Source organism: Sus scrofa, chromosome 14, assembly GCF_000003025.6.
Source record: "Sus scrofa isolate TJ Tabasco breed Duroc chromosome 14, Sscrofa11.1, whole genome shotgun sequence".
Taxonomy (NCBI): Eukaryota; Metazoa; Chordata; class Mammalia; order Artiodactyla; family Suidae; genus Sus; species Sus scrofa.
The window spans coordinates 15929792-15948996 of NC_010456.5; the positions used below are offsets into that span (position 1 = coordinate 15929792).

The following is a 19205-nucleotide window of genomic DNA, read 5'->3' on the forward strand; positions in this document are numbered from 1 at the left end:
TTTAAAACTTTTAAAAATACACATATTACATAGCCAAAACCTAGGATTTTTCTACTAAGATGTGTTTTTGGTTTTTTGTTTTGTTTTTTGTTTTTGTCTTTTGATGCACTCACCCATGGCCATATAGAGGTTCCCAGGCTAGGGGTCTAATCAGAGCTGTAGTCGCTGGCCTACGCCACACCACAGCCACGCTGGATTCGAGCCGCGTCTGCGACCTACACCACAGGTCGTAGCAACACTGGATCCTTAACCCACTAATCGAGGTCAGGGATCATACCCGCAACCTCATGGTTCCTAGTGGGATTAGTTTCCACTGCACCGTGATGGGAAATCCCCCGAGATGTGTTTTTTTGTTTTGTTTTGTTTGTTTATATATCTATATATATGTATTTATTTATTCATTTATTTATTTATTTATTTATTTTTTGGTCTTTTTCCCATTTCTTGGGCCACTCTCATGGCATATGGAGGTTCCCAGGCTAGGAGTCGAATCGGAGCTGTAGCCACTGGCCTATGCCAGAGCCACAGCAATGCAGGATCCCAGCCATGTCTGCAACCTACACTACAGTTCACGGCAAGGCTGGATCCTTAACCCACTGAGCAAGGCCAGGGATCAAACCTGCAACCTCATGGTTCCTAGTCGGATTTGTTAACCACTACGCCACAACGGGAACTCTGAGATGTGTTTTTAATACAACCAGTTTTCACTGTTTTGTGTGTAAAAGATAGAGCCTGAGTCACCTTTGTGGCTTTTTTTATTTTCTTATAGTTGATTTACAATATTCTGTCAATTTCTGCTGTGCAGTAAAGTGACCCAGTTATACATTTAGATACATCCTTTTTTTTCACATTGTCCTCCATCATGTTATGTATTTTTTCATGTGATTTATTTATCTCTTCATATCAAAAATGGTGCTTATCTTATTATAGAGATTACAAAACCTTTTTCCTACCATATGAAATTTGTTGAACATGATTGTGCAAGACAATCTCTATTAAGACTGCAGGATTCTGAAATATAAACAGCATAGTAGTAGCAGGTGTCAAGAGGTTTGTTGCTGTTTTAACAATAAACATCAACTATTACCCTGAACAACATAAAGAAATTTTTTTTGTTGCATGGTACTTAGGTTTAGCAATCTTTTTCCCTAAAGATTTACTTTTGAAATTAATATATAAATTCTGTAAACCTTTTAAATACATATCTTAAATGAGAATAATAAGTTAATAATCTGATGAGATGTTTACATTTTATTCTCTAGTACTCAAGTTAATATATTTTCTGGCCATTAAAAATGCTTTCAACTTAAATTAGGTTTTTGTAAAAATGTATGTAAATAAACGTGACTTTTTTTTTTACAATGAGAAGATATACTGGTAGAACAAATGTATTTTGGGGGTAGTTGAGTGAGAATATCACATTTGAGAGCAAGAGGAAAATAAAGCCAATCCTGAATTTTTTTAAATTTAGAATAACTTTTCACAACAAACTCTTAAAACTGTGTGAAAAAATCACTCACTGAATTGGTGTTGGGTTAGGGTGGTTGACATTCCTGTTTGCCCAGGAGAGGAGTTTCCTAGGATGCAAACTGGGAAGGGCCCAGGCCTTTATGTTTCACTATAATCTAATCCTGATCTTTTGAAATTATGAACATCCTGGCCTTTGGGACCACATTTTAAAAACTAGCTAATAATTTGAGGTGTTTCTTTTTCCTTCCAGATGCTGTCTATGTCCTATGCTACTCTTTGATTCTACTTTCCATTGACCTCACTAGCCCTCATGTGAAGAATAAAATGTCAAAAAGAGAATTTATTCGAAATACCCGCCGTGCTGCTCAAAACATTAGTGAAGATTTTGTGGGGCACCTTTATGACAACATCTACCTTATTGGCCACGTGGCTGCATAAAAGCACAATTGCTAGGACCTCAACTTTTAACTTCAAACTAAAGCTACCCAAGGACTTACTTAGCAGATATAGGGGTTGCATTAGTGTTGGTCATTCTAGCCTCTGTATACAATCAAGCTTGAGTGTACAACCTTTTTCTCTCTTACTATTTTCTTTCTTTCTTTCTTTCTTTTTTTTTTTTTTTTTTAGTAATTTCCTTGGGGAACTAAAGAATTTTGCAGAATTTTTCTTAATTTTGCTTATCATGTTTTGCACAAAGCAGAGCCATTGTCTGACACAGCTGTTTAAGAATGTTAAACTGACCTTATACTCTAAAAAAGATGGTATATTTGTGCATTAGATTTGCCTGAAGAACTTTATTCATTTCCATTCTTTTTTAAAATACCATGTAATATGTACATATTTAACTAAAAAGATTTATAATCATAATTATTTTATTGTAAAGATTTTAACTAAAGCCTTTCCTTTTTCTCTCAAACTGAGTTCTGAAATTTATTTGATACTATGAAATTATTACTGTCTTCATAAAAGTTGTCTCATTAGAGACCAGTACCAGCTTCTCTTTCCTTTGAACAAGTATTGATTTGTCACTATGCAAAATAGGCACTTATTTTTGTAACGTAAATTCATCACCTGACCTCATTTTTAAAACTTCTGCATTCATTAAGTCTGAAATCCTTTAAAACCATTCAGGATAGCAAAATATGTTACTGCCTAAGGTTTACACACATAAGAACAAAATATTATTAGAACTTATATCTGAAGGAATTAGTTAAACCTAACCTCCTAATCTTGATGATTTCTGTTCAGAATCAGTTGGGAAAGGAATTTTGTGAATGAAGTAAACAGGCTTTATTCACTCGTTCAGTAAATAGTTATCCAGGGACTTCCAATCATTGTGCCAGGTACTAGTGATGCCTGGACATGGTCTCTGCTTGCACAGATGTTATGTGATTGGGTAAAGAGAGGAAAACCCAGTCTTAATAAAGAGCAAATGTATGAAGTATATTTTAATTAGCAATTACTTAGTAATTAAAACACTTAGCATTAATGATAACAGTATTTATATGTTAGTCACAAGTTCCCTGGAAATACCTCTAAGTGAAAAACATCAGCTTTGAAATGATACACTATGTGACGAGTAGAGCTTAGAATTTAGAGAGTAAAAGGGAGGGAGAGAACACCTTACTAGAGGTGTAAAATCCTGACTTCCAGATCTGGCCCTAATGTTACAATTGAATGATGTACTATAGAATTTTCAAAGACAAAATATAAGATAATCAAAACTTTTGAAAGTCATAAGGACTTTTAGACTGGCAGTAAACAATTTCTAAGATTCTGACGCAAATATCCAAATATATTTCATATAGGCATAATACTAACTTCCATGACAAAATAATCCTAATGTGTACTAATGAATGAGTCATATACATAAATAAAGAAAAAATACTCTTACACTTACCCACATTATCATTTCTAGTACTTTCATTCCTTCCTAAAGAGCCAAGTTTCCTTGTAGTGTCATTTACTTCAGCCTGAAAACTTTAACATCTATTACAGTTTAGGTCTTCTGGCAGCGAGTGAAATACAGTTTTATGTGAAAAGGTTTTTGTTTTCCTTCTTGAATATTTTGGCTGAATATTCAACTGCTGACAGTTTTTTTGGGTTTTTTTTTTTTTTGCCTTTGGCAATTTATTTTAAAAAAATTTTATGTTAGTTTTATTTATTTATTTTTATTTTATTTTACTTTGCTTTCTAGGGCCACACTCACAGCATATGGAGGTTCCCAGGCTAGAGATAAGAGCTGTAGCCGCCAGCCACAGCCACAGCCACAGCATCGCCAGATCTGAGCCAGGTCTGAGACCTACACCACAGCCCACGGCAACACTGGATCCTTAACTCACTGAGCAAGGCCAGGGATTGAACTTGCATCCCTCATGGATGCTAGTCAGATTCCTTTCTGCTGAGTCATGATGGGAATTTCTGCCTTTGGCAATTTAAAGATACGGTCTCACTGTCTTCTGGTCTGTTTCCAGTAAGAAGGTAGTGGTATTCAAGGCAGCAGCCAGTTCTGCATCCACAGGTACTGAGGACCAAGTATAATGTCATCATTCTCTATTTTGTCAAATATTTTTTAGCCTGATTTTTCTCTTTCCTTTATAATATTCTCAAACTTTAGATAATGTCTCCAATTTGTGAGGTTCTGTTAATTTTTTAAACCTTATTTTCCTTTTTTTTTTTTTTTTTTTTTTTCTTCTCCTTTCAACTGGATTGTTTCTCTTGATCTCTATCCCAGTTCACTGGCTCTTATGTAATCATTCATCTTTCAAGCCTATTCAGTGAACTTTTTTCTTTCAATCACTATGTTTTGGGGTTCATTTAGTTTTTGTAATTTCTCTTTCTGCGCTGAGATTTCCTATGTTTTATTCACATTTTCCCTTACAGCCTTGAAGGTTATAATGACTGCTTTAAAATACTTATCTATTCATTCCGGTGTCTAGCTCATCCAGAGGCAGTCTTTGTCTTTTCTTTTGCGAAGAGATTATATTTTCCTGTTTATTCATGTGTTAGTAATTTAGATTTTTGTCCTGGATATAGTGAAGAAAACATAGAAACCCTGCATTCTGAGATGTTTCTCCAAGACATTTAGTAATGTTGGCAGTTAATTTGGCTGAGCTCCTATTGCAAGCCCTTGGTCCCCTGCAGTTGGTAGTAGCTCAAATCTCAGTTCACTTCATTAGCCTGGCTGTTCTACTTGGAATCCCTCCTGTGCACGCATGCTTCAGAGACCAGTCAGAGTTTGGGGCAGAGTTCATACAACAACTTCAGGGCTTTCTCTCTGGTTTTTCCTTGCTGTTGTTTTTCTCTTCATTTTCCAGCAGCTGCCATTAACCCAAAGTTTGTCCTATGGTTCTTCAAGTCAGGAAGATTATAGGCTCCTGTGATACAGAATGGAAACTGCCCTCAGGCTAAGAGCTGCAAAAATGGAAAACACCCGGTGCTATTCTCTTCCTTCAAGTAGTCTCTGTAGCATCAGCCTTTGGGGAGTTGCTTCTCATTACTTTCAGGCCATTGATGATATTTTGTCCACTTGGTGATTTTATCTGTTGCAGGGTTGATCTGAAAGAGCTACATGGCTGTCATCGTACTGTCTCCAATTGGGCAGAATTATAATGATAATAATAATAATTATATATTATATATTAATATTATATAACAATATAATATTATTATTATATTATTATTATTTTACTACTTCCTATGCTTTCTGGATAAGGATTTTTTCCTGATTATTTTTTAAACTGAGTAGAAATTTTTTACTGTTCTATGAAAAAATTTAATAAACTTTTACTAAATTAGTAATTCAGTGTTTCCCAGTGAGAGTCCTACTGGCTTTGGGGGAAGACTATTGTTCATTATGGGGATTTCTGCACATGGTGGAGGCCATAGCCATGCGTGGATTTTCCCTCCTAGTTGCCAGTAGCATCCCTCAGTCATTGTGCTGTACAAATAATGTCCCCACATGTTTTCAAGTGCCTGGTAGGGAAGCATATCCTCTAAGTTAATAAGTATTGGATCTTGTTTTTTTTTTGTTTTGTTTAGTTTTTTTCTTTTGATAGGCAAGAAATAGATTTATTAAGATAGGATGCTTGTGAGAAGTGCAAGCAGGCAGGAAAGGAGGCGCTGCCTGGATCTTGTTTTGGATATCACAAAGTCACCTTTAAAATGCAAGCTCCTGATGACCATTTAAAGTCTGGAGTGCCTTTTTTTTTTTTTTTTTTTTTTGCTACAGAATTAAGTAAACTCTCCTGAGCAAGGCATATAAGACCCTTCACAATCTGGCTTCCACTTATCTTGTAAAGCCTCATCTCCAACAGCATTCCTCAAGTGTGGTCTGGTCTGTCTTTGTCTTTTACAAGCTGTTCTTTCTGTGATATCCTTAACTCCCTTCCGTATCTAAAGCCCTTATTATTTAAGATCCACCTCAAACACAATTTCTTGGTCTGTCAAAAATTGTCTCTATCATACATACCATTGGTGTTAATTTTTCTACTTGTCTATCTTTATCAAAATGTGATCTTATTAAAGTCATAGATTGCTCCCAGCCTTCCAGATTCTATTATAAGGGCAGAACTAGGCAAGCAGCAGAGGATATAGAGAGGAGGAATGAATTTTTAAAAACACACAACTGGAAATTGAAAGGGATTAGTGATTTGGGAGAAAGATTTCTAATATGAGGATCTATTATCAAAGGTAACTACTAGGAGAAACAACCAGAGGAATGAAGTGGAAAAGATAAAGATTTTGATTTTGGGATGTTTTGGGTTTGAAAGTATGAACAGAACATTGGGAGTGTCTGCTGCATGTACAGTGGGTTAAGGATCCAGCCTTCTCTCTGTGGCAGCTCAGGTTGCTGTTGAGGCTTGGGGTTGGATCCCTGGCCTGGGAATGTCCGTGTGCCATGGGTGTAGCCAAAAATCAAAAAGAAACAGAACATTGACTGTAGGAGTTCCCCTTGTGGCTCAGTAGTAACAAACCCAACCGATATCCATGAGGATTCGGGTTCAATCCCTGGCCCTGCTCACCCGCTCACTGGATTAAGGATTCTGCCTTGTGAGCTGTGGTGCAGGTCGCAGACGAGGCTTTGATCGGTGTGGCTGTGGCTGTGGCGTGGGCTGGCAGCTGCAGTTTTGACTCAACCCCTAGCCCAGGAACTACCATGTGTCTTTGATATAAAAAAATAATAATAAAATAAATTAAAAAAGGAAGAAGAAGAACATTGACTGCAGTAGAGAATAAGACTAGAGCTGTAAGTTTCGGGGTTATTAGAATTTGGAATATGTTGCATGAGGGGAAGCATGGGAAACATATCTCCTCTAGGGAACATGTTAAGTAAAAGGAAATAATTGGGAAACAGCATTTTAGGTTTTGGTAGAAAAGAAGTCAGAAAATAAGGGTTCGTTAAAACCCCAGAAGAACTAAAGATTGGAATCCCAGGAGCTAGGGAGGGGCGTTTCAAAAAAAAAAAAATTCTTAGTTTTGCATGTGCTGCTCCCATGTAGCTTGTCTTTTTTCCCATCTTATACTCAGGCCTTTCTGAGTCTACCTTTTCTACTTGGGGCTGAATTCTTTGAGGCTTGAAAATCATAGCAGTGCTAATGGCTTTTATATTGTCTCTGACCAAATATCCTCTCATTCATTGTGTAATCTGAGCTCTACTGAAACCCACCAGAGTGCTTAGGGGCCACTGCAACTCAGCCTGTCCACACCTTCCTTCCCAGTAAGGGCTGTGCTGTTTCAAGCCCAAAACACATCACATCAACCGGGTGCTCTTCGTGTATCCTTATACACGATTGCCACTTAATGTTTTTAAAATACAATACAGATTACAGAAAGGGAAGGGAAGGGAAGGAAAAAGGGGAGGAAATGCTTGAAAACTTTTAGAGCCTTCCAAATTTACCATCATCAGGATTTTGTCTAAGTACATTCTGTTAAAATTAACCTTCTCCAATCTCATCTCTTGTGTCTTCTCTCCGGAAAGCTTGTAAACCTGTTGTTCCCCACCTGTTTACCTGTTAAAATATTATTTGTCCTTCAAAGTCCTCTCAGACTCTTTCCCCTCAAGGTAACTTTCTCAGTTCTTACAGGTGGAAGTTTATTTATTCTTTTTTTTTTTTTTTTTTTTTGTCTTTTTGTTGTTGTTGTTGTTGTTGCTATTTCTTGGGCCGCTCCCCGCGGCATATGGAGGTTCCCAGGCTAGGGGTCGAATCGGAGCTGTAGCCACCGGCCTACGCCAGAGCCACAGCAACGCGGGATCCGAGCCGCGTCTGCAACCTACACCACAGCTCACGGCAACGCCGGATCGTTAACCCACTGAGCAAGGGCAGGGACCGAACCCGCAACCTCATGGTTCCTAGTCGGATTCGTTAACCACTGCGCCACGACGGGAACTCCAGTTTATTTATTCTTATGTCTCCCTTGGTACCTAACACAGACCTTGGCCCAGAGCAGTTTCTCAACAGACCCAATTGAACTGTTTAGCCCTGGTTTGATTTCTATATGTATAGAAAGACGTTTTTACTATTTGCATTTCAAAAAAAAATACATCCAGAACTTTCAGGACACAACTTACAAATTAGGATGTGCTAGAGTTAACTTATAGTATTTTTAAATAAATTATTAGTACTTTAAAGTGCAACCTATGTATTATTCCAGATGTAAGTTCATTTCTCTAGGACTTCTACTTTTAAATATGTGGATAAATCACTGCTACTTTAAGATTGTCTTTTTAATTTTAAGAGTTTAAGCCATTGATCTTGCTTCTTCTCTAAATTGATCTTTTACCTGATTGACAGTATTATTAATATGATGCTCAATGAGCATAAGCTTGTTCCAAAGTCTTTATATTTAAAATAATAACCTGTTTATTCTAACTGGAGTCTGTTTTCCTGTGTATAAAGTGAAACTTTTCTTAAATATCACTATTAATAATGCAACTGCCTACAGTTTCTTTTCAAGCATTTGTAAGTTGCACAGGTCTACATTAGGAAGCTATCCAAAGAAATAGTCCGAAATAGTCCAAAATAGAGGAAAAGCAATACATGTACTCTAAGTCACATCATTGTTTTTAATTAAAGCAGATAGAAACAACTGGACTGCCCAAAACTTGGGGCTGTTCTAACAAATAACAAATGTTTGAATACATGCTGGGGACACCCAAACATGGTAAGCACTGGTTAAGTAGACCAGACTATATCCTCATCACCTATTACTATGATGCCATGATTTTTATGAATAATATGGATATTAAATTGTATATACACACATTACAATTACTATGTATAACAGTAAAAACCTATGAATGGGAAGAACAGACTGGACTAAATCTACCGAAATTTTATGGATAGCGGATTTTTCCTTCTTTCAAATATTACTAAGGATCATATATTTCAGAGAGAACAAAATAAATTCATGGACATATGCAGAAAATAAACAGTGCTCCTAATTTTAACTAGTATAATTTCCCCTCAGAATGTTTCCATGTATTTTTATTCAAAATTTGTTTTATTTTTAAAAGACACTTGGTTGATCTGTTAAATCATATCTGGACAAATGTTTTGTTTTCAAGCTTAGGAAAGTGGATTGTTTTATTTTATTTTTGTCTAATCAAATTAAAGACCAACAAGAGAAAGATACCAAGTCTTTACTGAGGAAATATTCATTTGTTAAAAAAAAAAAAAAATGGCTTTCTTCTTGGCCTGGTTGGACAGGAGGGTTGGATTTAATTTAAAATGATTAATGAGATTTTGTCAGGCCCCTTGACGTTACCCCACTGCAGTTTGTCAATGCAACAACCTGGGAAGCCAGGACGCCACTCTGTCGCCCAAAACCTCTCCCTGGGGAAAAAATTAACCGGCAGAACTAGTGCTAGGTACACGTCGATGGCATTGTCTCTCGGGTATTGACAGTTTAAAAGTCTCAATCAGAAAATGTATGTTTTGGGAAAACACATACCTAGGATGTTTTCAGCCTCTTGCAAGTGGTTAATCACTTTTAAAATATTTAAGTTGTTGATGTTTTCCAAGGGAAACTATTTAAAGACAAAAATCTTTACTAAAATGCCCCTTCTCCCTAAACTATTTGAAAAATTAAGCAGAGAATTCTATGATCTCAGGTCACTTTCCATTGTTATTTTTTCACTTAAAGAATTAAGGCGAAACTTTTTTAAAGAAAGTAAAATTATCTCTCCCTTTTGAAAATACTTTTTTTTAACCATTAACATGGCTTAATTTTAAATAAACTATACATTTGTGATCTGACTTAGTACACCCTTTCTAACTTATGTACTTCTATTTTCAAATGTTCAATGATATGATGAGCTTAAACAAACCTATTGAATGTGGCTAGTTATTAGGTGGTAAATGAAATAATTTTTTTTTTTGGTCTTTTTGCCTTTTCTAGGGCTGCTTCCCGCAGCATATGGAGGTTCCCAGGCTAGGGATCTAATTGGAGATGCAGCCGCTGGCCTTCGCCAGAGCCACAGCAACACAGGATCCGAGCCATGTCTGCAACCTACACCACAGTTCACAGCAATGCCAGATCCTTAACTCACTGAGCAAGGCCAGGGATCGAACCCGCAACCTCGTGGTTCCTAGTCAGATTTGTGAACCACAGCACCACAACGGGAACTCCTGAAATACATATTTTTGCTTTGTTGTTTAATTAACCACGTAAGGAAACCATACTGATGTAGGACTATCTTTGTAGAAATTCAACATAGTGTATATTTGCGATTTTTTATCAAAGCAAAAAATGTACACAGAGTGCTTTCAATGTTCAATATCAGGAAAGCCGTCTCTTCTGAGCTGTGCATGTACATAACCAACAGAGAAACAGCCTTGCTAGAGCCAGGCTTCCAATGAGTGTCTGCTTTGTTCACGCAGTAGAGGAAATCTGAGAAAAACACAGGAAAGCGGAGAAGCCTAGAACAGTTTCTCAAGGCTGCTGCTCTTACTAAGAGGAGGACAATACAAGAAGCCAAATAACATCCTTGTGTGTATATACCAACATGACCGTCACCCTTCACATTGCCCCGCAGTGAGTCTCTTCCAGATCACTTGCAATCCTGAGGCCACTGTATCGCTTCATTGTATTTCCAAAAATTCTCAGAGACTGTATACGTAATTTTCAATGTGGGTGAATTTTACTGTTATTGCAATTTAGGTGCCATGTTGCATATTATTCCCCTCATGTAGGTAACTGTGTTTATGGAGGAATTCACGGTTATTCATTTTATTTCACTTTGGAGGTTTTTGTTCTTACTGACTACATAAAATCAAAAAATACATATTTCTCTTCTTCCCTTCATTAATCACCTTAATCTTGGAACAAAGAAAACAATACACAATATTTTCCAAAAATGCCATCCAAAAAAGATTATGGCCATCCCCAATAAAGAACGAGACAAATGAGAAACTCTTGCATGAGGCCAAGTTCCTGTTAGGTGAAGCCCATGAAAACAGCTCTCCCAGGTGGCATTATTACCAGGATGAACTTATGTGGGTTCTCAGTCTGGTCTGGTTCTCCCCTCAGAAACATACTTTTGTTAACACACCTCAAGGAAATATGTTTTTCACAGCATGGACTTTTAAATCCAGAACTAGAGGAAATGTTACTGTGATCAGGACATTCTCTTTATCAGCTTACAGAAAGTTGATGGATGACCATGGAATCAGAGCAAGGGAATTTACCAGAACTAAATGCTTGGTGTTTGGCATCAGACTGAAATAACCAAATGCATAGCTCTCTCAATAGAGAGAACTTTGTGCACTTAGAATTTGAGGAAAAAATATAAATTACATTTAAATTTTAAAATGTAAAATTAAAATCTCTTAAGAAAGGTATAAAGGACTTAAGACACAGTACATGCCTCCTATCCCGTCCCACTTCCAGGGACCTGCTTGTGGTCTTGCCTTTTTCAATGTGTGTGTGTATAAATGCATGTATTTGTTCAAACATGGGGATGTGTATATGATGGGGATGACACACAAGGTAAATGGCAGCAGTTTTCCCTCCCTTTATACAAATGCATGAATAAAATAATACATACTCATTATAATACCCCAAAAGAAGTGTATCCCAGGCAGCTGGCAACCAGAGATGGCATCCCTGAAAATGAACCACAATTCAAAACCTTATCAAAATTGCATTTTGTTTTTGTTTTTTTCTGTTTTTAAGGCCTCTCCCAAGGCATATGGAAGTTCCCAGGCTAAGGGTCGAATGGGAGCTGCAGCTGCTGGCCTACACCACAGCCACAGCGACACAAGATCTGAGCTGTGTCCGTGACCTAGGCTGCAGCTCACGGCAACACTGGGTCCTTAACCTACTGAATGAGGCCAGGGATGGATCCTGCATCCTCATGGATACTAGCCAGGTTTGTTATTGCCGAGCCACAACTGCCAAAATTGCATTTTTAGTACTGTGGGTTTGGTGAGAAAAATGGAATGGAGGGGCGCCACAAATGTTTTGAGGAGGACAGCAAAAAACAAACTGCGCTGGTTCAGGCGGAACTTGCTTGGCTAATGCTATAGACTGCATGCATGTCCCCAAAATACGTATTGAAACCTAATTCCCAATGTAATGGTATTCAGAGGCAGGGTCTCTAGGAGGTGATTAGGCGGTGAGTCTGGAGCCCTCGTGGATGAGATTAGTGCCATTAATTAATTACTTTTGATAACTGAGGTCACTTTCTTCCAGATATTGCCAATATTTACTGCTGTGTTTATTTTATACTGTGACGTGACATACGGGTTTTCTCTTCTCAGCAGTCTCCCTTTCCATGGACCCAGAATGTCTCTAATGCTTTTACTATTGTTACATCAATTTATTTAAAACTTACTATAGTCAATCACACTAGGGGCATGGCCTGCTCTCCTAAACTCATGACGATGCATTTTGTGATTTTCTCCCTATTTAAGAGAAATCTCATTTCTCAAACACTCAAGATCATGACAGCCCCCAAGTACCTGTGACATGACATAAATTTAGGGAATTACATTTCACATGACAGTGAAGGTTTAATTTAAATATTTAAATAAGCATTTAAAGGTGGCTTATTTCATGCAAGGAAGGAATTAAGTAGGTGCTGTAAAAGAGAACAAAAATGAAAAAAAAAAAAAACTGTCCCCTGTCGTCAAGGGCTTCTGTGGGAGGAAGGTAACCATAAGCACATACAGTTCGGAGATCCCGTCGTGGCTCAGCGGAAACGAATCCGACTAGGAACCATGAGCTTGCTGGTTTGGTCCCTGGCCTCGCTCAATGGGTTAAGGATCTGGCGTTGCCATGAGCTGTGGTATAGCTTGCAGACACAGCTGGGATCCCGAGTTGCTGTGGCTCTGGTGAAGGCCGGCAGCTACAGCTCCGATTTGACCCCTAGCCTGGGAACATCCATATGCCGCAGCCCACAACAAAAAAAAAAAAAAAAAAAAAAAAAAAAAAAAAATCACCTGCAGTTCTATTATATGTTCTATCTAGCACCACAGCTTTGCCCAGGTCTGGAGAAGTTATGTGAGTTTTAGAGGTTCACATGACCATTTATAGGAATTAAGGGAGCCAGACCCCCAAGAACATTTGGTATAATCCTAACCACAATGAACTGCAGAAGATGTGTTAACAGAGCTTAGAAAATAAAAATTAGGAGGTCCCGTCGTGGCGCAGTGGTTAACGAACCCAGCTAATATCCGTGAGGACACGGGTTCGATCCCTGGCACTGCTCAGTGGGTTGAGGATCTGGCGTTGCTATGGCTGTGGTGTAGGCCAGCAGTTATAGCTTGGATTCAACCCCTAGCCTGGGACCCTCCATATGCTTCAGGTTCGGCCCTAAAAACACAAAAGACCAAAAATAAATACATAAATAAATAAACAAATAAAATAAAACAATCTCGTATTTTAGAAAGAGTGAGGATTTAGTACTAGCTAGCTGAATGTAAAAGGGGGGATGCAGTTTCAATAGATATATTCCTGGGTGAGACAACAGCATGATCAAAGTCCTGGACACATACACGTGTATGAGGTCAAGGAACAGAGAATAACTTGCTGGAACTGGAGGGGAAGAGCTGAGCAATGTAGTGGAAGAAAGGGCTGGAAGATATAGATGGGATAGAGGGTATGCTAAAATGGAGAGTTGGTACTTTATTTTTTGTAGTCAATTGGAGATGTTCACAAAGAAAGATGTCACTTGTGATCTGTGATTTGGGAATATTTTTCTAAAGCCAATTAAATATGTAAACTAGGCGTTCCCATTGTGACTAAGTGGAAATGAACCCATCTAGTAGCCATGAGGACGTGGGTTTGATCCCTGGCCTTGCTCAGTGGGTTAGGGAGGCTGTGTTTCGTGAGCTGTGTGGTGTAGGTTGCAGACATGGCTCAGATTCCACAGCGCTGTGGCTATGGTGTAGGCTGGTAGCTACAGCTCTGATTCAACCCCTAGCCTGGGAACTTCCATAGGCCACAGGTGCAGCCCTGAAAAAGGACCAAAAAAAAAAAAAAAAAAAAAAAAAAAGAAAAGAAAAAGAAAATTTTAACTAGAAATGCAACAGAATGTTGTGTAAGGAAATTAGTGAAGAGGCTATTGGAGTTATGCAAGCAAAAGATGGTAGAAATCTCAACTTCAGCACTGCTATTGGAGTGGAAGGAAGATGTGAAAGACATTTTGGAAGTAAACTTTCCTGGTGAAAAACTGAATGTCGGCTATAAAGATGAAGGACTTAAAAATAACTCCAAATGGTCTGAAGGCATGGCTGTTCTAAATAGAGAAACACACATGAAGGACAAGTTTACCTGGTTTGGAAATAAGGTAGTGAGAGGGAGAGAATGAGTTCTCTTTAGGTGAGTTAGATTTAAAGTGCAGAGAGGACGGTTATGTGAAGGAATTCAGCAGTTGGTTTGAAATGTAATCTAGTGCGGAGATTGGAGATAAAAGCTGAGATTACGTTTTGGGAGAGTCCTCTGCATAAAAATGGTAGAATAGGAGTTCCCTGGTGTCCCAGCAGGTTAAGGATCTGGCATTGTTTCTGCATCGGCGCAGGGTGCTGCTGAGGCTCGGGGTTGATTCCTGGCTGGGGAACTTCCATATGTCTTGGGTGTGTCCATTAAAAAGAAAGAAAGAAGGAAAGAAGAGAAAAGAAACCATAGGAATAAATACATACATTGAGGTTATCATGACCACTTAGCACAGGGCATGGAAAACAATAGAGGCCAAATAAATATCTATTGAGTGAGCAAGTTGATATTGATAAGAGTTCTCAAGCATCTAAGAATCTCAAAGTACTTTTTTTTTGCCTTTTAGGGCCACACCCCGAGGCATATGGATGTTCCCGGGGTAGGGGTCTAATCAGAGTTACAGCTGCCGGCCTACACCACAGCCACAGCAAAGCCAGATCCGAGCCACATCTGCGACCTGTACCACAGCTCACAGCAGTGCCAAATCCTTAACCCGCTGAGTGAGGCCAGGGATCGAACGCGAAACCTCATTGTTCCTAGTCAGATTCATTTCCGCTGTGCCACGATAGGAAATCCTCAAAGTACTTTAATAGCAGATCTTGGGTAGAGAACGAGAGCATCTTGGTTCAATTAAAGAATCTTTTACAATACCATTTTAACGCTAAATGACCAAGGTCCTACCTGTGCAGACCAGTTTCCTCTTGTCATTCCATGTCATTGCCCAGATACGAAGGGCTCTGTTGATCAAATACCCTTTTGTTAATGGATAGACTGCAACTGGCCCTGTAACTGGAGTACTCAGAACTGAAATTATACTAAACCTCATTAAATCTTGCCCTGACGATTCAGACACACACAGACCCGCAACCCCTCAACCCCCAACCTGAATATTTCTCAGAAGCCTTAGTAACTCAGGTTTGGTTGCTTCCACAGCTCCCCGAGGCTCAGGCTTGCAAGGTATCTTTGGATGCTGTCTCACTGCCCTCACTTCTTCACTGGAATGCTGTTCCTAATATACATATAACTAAGCTCTGAAAGAGCCAAGAGTTCCCACCGTGGCACAGTGGGTTAATGATCTGGCTTGTCTCTGCAGAGGCATTGGTTCGATCCCTGGCCTGGGAACCTCCATATGCTGGGGGGCAGCTGAAAAAAAAAAATAAATAAAAGGGCCAAAATGGTGCTCTTGTCTGCAGTGCTCATGTCTTAGATTAGATGTGCACTTAGCAGAAAGCGGAAGGGAAAATTTCTCCTCATGCGGCTTAGCCATAACCTCAGAGACCTTCCTAACTCTCCTCCACTGATTCTGCTTTTGGCCTCCAGCGTTTCAGTTTTCCCTCAAAGCCCTTCTCTGCAGGCAAATCAGCCAGACATCTCTGGGTCACCAGCCTCTCCAGTTTCTCCAGCAGGCCCACACTCGGCTTAGGACCACCCAGTGGCCCTCAGTCTCTCCAGCCAGACACCTGCCTCATAACCTGGGGGACTATGGAGTTTATTGTCTACACCAGGACACTTGTGAGAGTGTGAAAATGCTAAACCAGATGGTACTTCAAGACAACAGGCGTAAACTAGGAAGTATGGCCACCCTCCTGTGACTATGATACAATGTGATAAACGCAATAATAAAAGTTTAAACACTTTGCAGGGGAAACATTTTGAATGTAATGCACCAATGCGTCAAAATTTGTTTCCAATGAAAAACATCTCTAAATGATTTGCCAATCGGCCCCCATGATAAAAACCATACCGCTAAGCTGGGGGTATTTGCACCAGGCTGCACAGCTGAGCTCTGGCTACAGAAGGAGATAATCATTCACCTTGTTGGAAATGTATTTTGTAACTTAGAATCCCTGTAGAGGAGCTCACTCCATAGTTTGGTCAAAACCATAAGGAACAGAGTCTCAAGAACTCTCTGGAAAGATTAATAATATTTAATTTTGAAATGATAATAAAATCAAAATTGCAGAGAACGTTTACATTATGTATTTAATCTTCCCAAGTACATGCTGAGAAGAGAAATGTGAGTTTATTTTTAGGTCACAGACTTGTAAGTCCTGGATTCCTGGCTAGAGTGATGTTTTGTGGATCTGTATCTATCTAAATATATCCATCCATCCCAGAGCAAGTCTGAATAAAAGTACTTCAAAGTAAAGGAAGAAGTGCAAATGCTGTGAGGCAATGCTAAGGTTGGGCCATGTACAGTAGAATGGAAGCTTCCAGAAGGAAGAGGTCATTGTATTCACTTTTCTCTTTCAAGCACCTACCTAAAAAAGTCCCTGAAACAGGAGTTCCCATCATGGCACAGTGGTTAACAAATCCAACTAAGAACCATGAGGTTGCATGTTCGATCCCTGGCCTTGCTCAGTGGGTTAGGGATTCGGCATTGCTGTGAGCTGTGGTGTAGGTCACAGGTGCAGCTTGGATCCTGCCTTGCTGTGGCTCTGAGGTAGGCCAGTGGCTACAGCTCTGATTTGACCCCTGGCCTGGGAACCTCTGTATGCCTCGGGAGTGGCCCAAGAAATGGCAAAAAGACAAAAATGAAAAAAAAAAAAAAAAAAAAGTCCCTGAAACATAAGAAAAAGTCAGCAAATATTTAAGGAATGCACAAACAAATGGGAGAGCCGTAGAGGAAGATGGTTCTAGAGACAAGGTAGAGGTCATATCTTGCAGGGCTTGGTAGGTTGTAAAAAGGAATTTGGGTTCTAGTCAAATGCAGCAGAATGTTAGAGAAGGATTTAAAAAGAGAAGTGACGTAATGTGATTTGTGCTTTTAAACATATCATTCTGGAGTTCCTGTCATGGTGCAGTGGAAATGAATCCAACTAGGAATCATGAAGTTGTGGGTTTGATCCCTGGCCTTGCTCAGTGGATTAAGGATGTGGCACTGCCGTGAGCTGTGGTGTAGGTCACAGACACAGCTTGGATCCAGCGTTGCTGTGGCTGTGGTGCAGGCTGGCAGCTGTAGCTCCGATTAGACCCCTAGCCTAGGAACCTCCATATGCCACGGGTGCGGCCCTAAGAAGCAACAACAACAACAACAAAAAATCATCCAGGAGTTCCCGTTGTGGCACAGTGGTTAGCGAATCCGACTAGGAACCATGAGGTTGCGGGTTCGGTCCCTGCCCTTGCTCAGTGAGTTAACGATCCAGCGTTGCTGCCGTGAGCTGTGGTGTAGGGTGCAGACGCGGCTCGGATCCCACGTTGCTGTGGCTCTGGCGTAGGCTGGTGGCTACAGCTCCAATTTGACCCCTAGTCTGGGAACCTCCATATGCCATGGGAGTGGCCCAAGAAATAGCAAAAAGACAAAAAAAAAAAAAAAAAAAAAAAAAAAAATCATCCGACTGCTGTGTGAAGAATGGATAATAAGGTGGAAGAATAATAAAAAGTAAGGAGACCAGTTATCAGGCTTTTGCGGCTGCTCAGCTAAAAGTTCACAGAGGCTTGGAAAAGAGCCATAGCGGTAGAGATATAAAAAAATTGAATGCACCTAGATTTTTGTCTTTAAATACTTGGTTGGTGATGATGTCATTTGCTATGATGAGGAACTTGTTTAGGAAAGAAATCCAAGGAAGTTTAGCTACTAACCTAGGAAAATATAGAAACTAGTGAATGGGGGGGGGACTATTTATAATAAGATATTAAGTAAAAAATACCTAATTGGAATGTATACAATGATTGCAATTAGGTTCCCCTGTGATGCATCAGGTTAAGGATCTGGTGTTTTCACTGCAGTGGTTCCAGTTGTTGCTATTGCACTGGTTCAATCCCTGGCCTGGGAACTTCCACATGCTGTGGGTGTGGCCAGAAAGAAAAAATTACAGTTATGAAGAGAATATGTTTGTATATTGAAAAAGTGAGTAGAAAATATCATTACATAAAAACTGACTTATTGAAAGTTTTTTGATTTTCAAAAACTGAAATTTGAAGTTTTACTCTACCTGTTATAATATTGTTTGTGAAATTTAAAGTAAAATGCTAGTAGGGAGTTCCTGGCGTGGCACAGTGGGGACGAGTCCGACTAGGAACCATGAGGTTCCAGGTTCAATCCCTGGCCTCGCACAGTGGGTTAAGGATCTGGCATTGCCGTGGCTGTGGTGTAGGCCGGCAGCTACAGCTCCGATTCGACCCCCTAGCCTGGGAACCTCCATATGCCATGGGTGCAGCCCTAAAAAAAAAAAAAAAAAAAAAAAAAAAAGACACACAAAAAAAGTAAAATGGTAGTAAAAGACTATGAGAAAAGTCTAAAATGATTGCAATCCAGAATAAAATTTCATTGTAACAAGTTCATTAAAGAATGTTGTAATGGGATTATTATAAAACCACTTAAAAGCCGTATTCCCAGGTCTTGAGATGCAAAGCAGAATTAATGCGGACAGTGGGGTACAGGGAGAAACAAAAAAAGTCAAATCTAGATGATGATGATGATGATGAGTCTTGGCAGCCCCCCGGGGCATATGGAGTTCCTGGGCCAGGGATTAGATCTGAGCGATATCTGCAACCTAGGCTGCAGCTGCCACAGTGCTGGATCCTTTAACCCACTGTGCCAGGCCAGGGATCAAAACAGCACCCTGAAGCTGCAGAGACGCTGCCAATCCCATTGCCCTACAGCAAGAACTCCTCAAACCCAGATTATTGGTATAAAATTCTTGGTAAAGTCCTCGAGAGAACGAGATTCTGCGAGTTGCCGTTACAATCAATTCAATGATTTATAGCCTTAATTACTTTAGAATTTGTCCAGTTTTTTTTCCTAATAGAACATCACCTGTCTCTGCATGTTTCACTACGGGTTTTTCTTGTTT

General features: G+C 39.5%; 1 protein-coding gene across 2 annotated transcripts in view; it reads left to right on the forward strand.

The window, feature by feature from the left end:
* The window catches only part of FBXO8 (F-box protein 8), a 37149-nt gene extending 33786 nt beyond the window's left edge, over positions 1-3363 (forward strand). For both annotated transcript variants that reach the window (XM_003132835.6, XM_021074204.1), the window contains exon 6: positions 1721-3363. In XM_003132835.6, coding sequence (XP_003132883.1) covers positions 1721-1908 — 188 coding nt within the window. In that variant the 3' untranslated portion in view covers positions 1909-3363. The remainder of the gene's footprint in view (positions 1-1720) is intronic.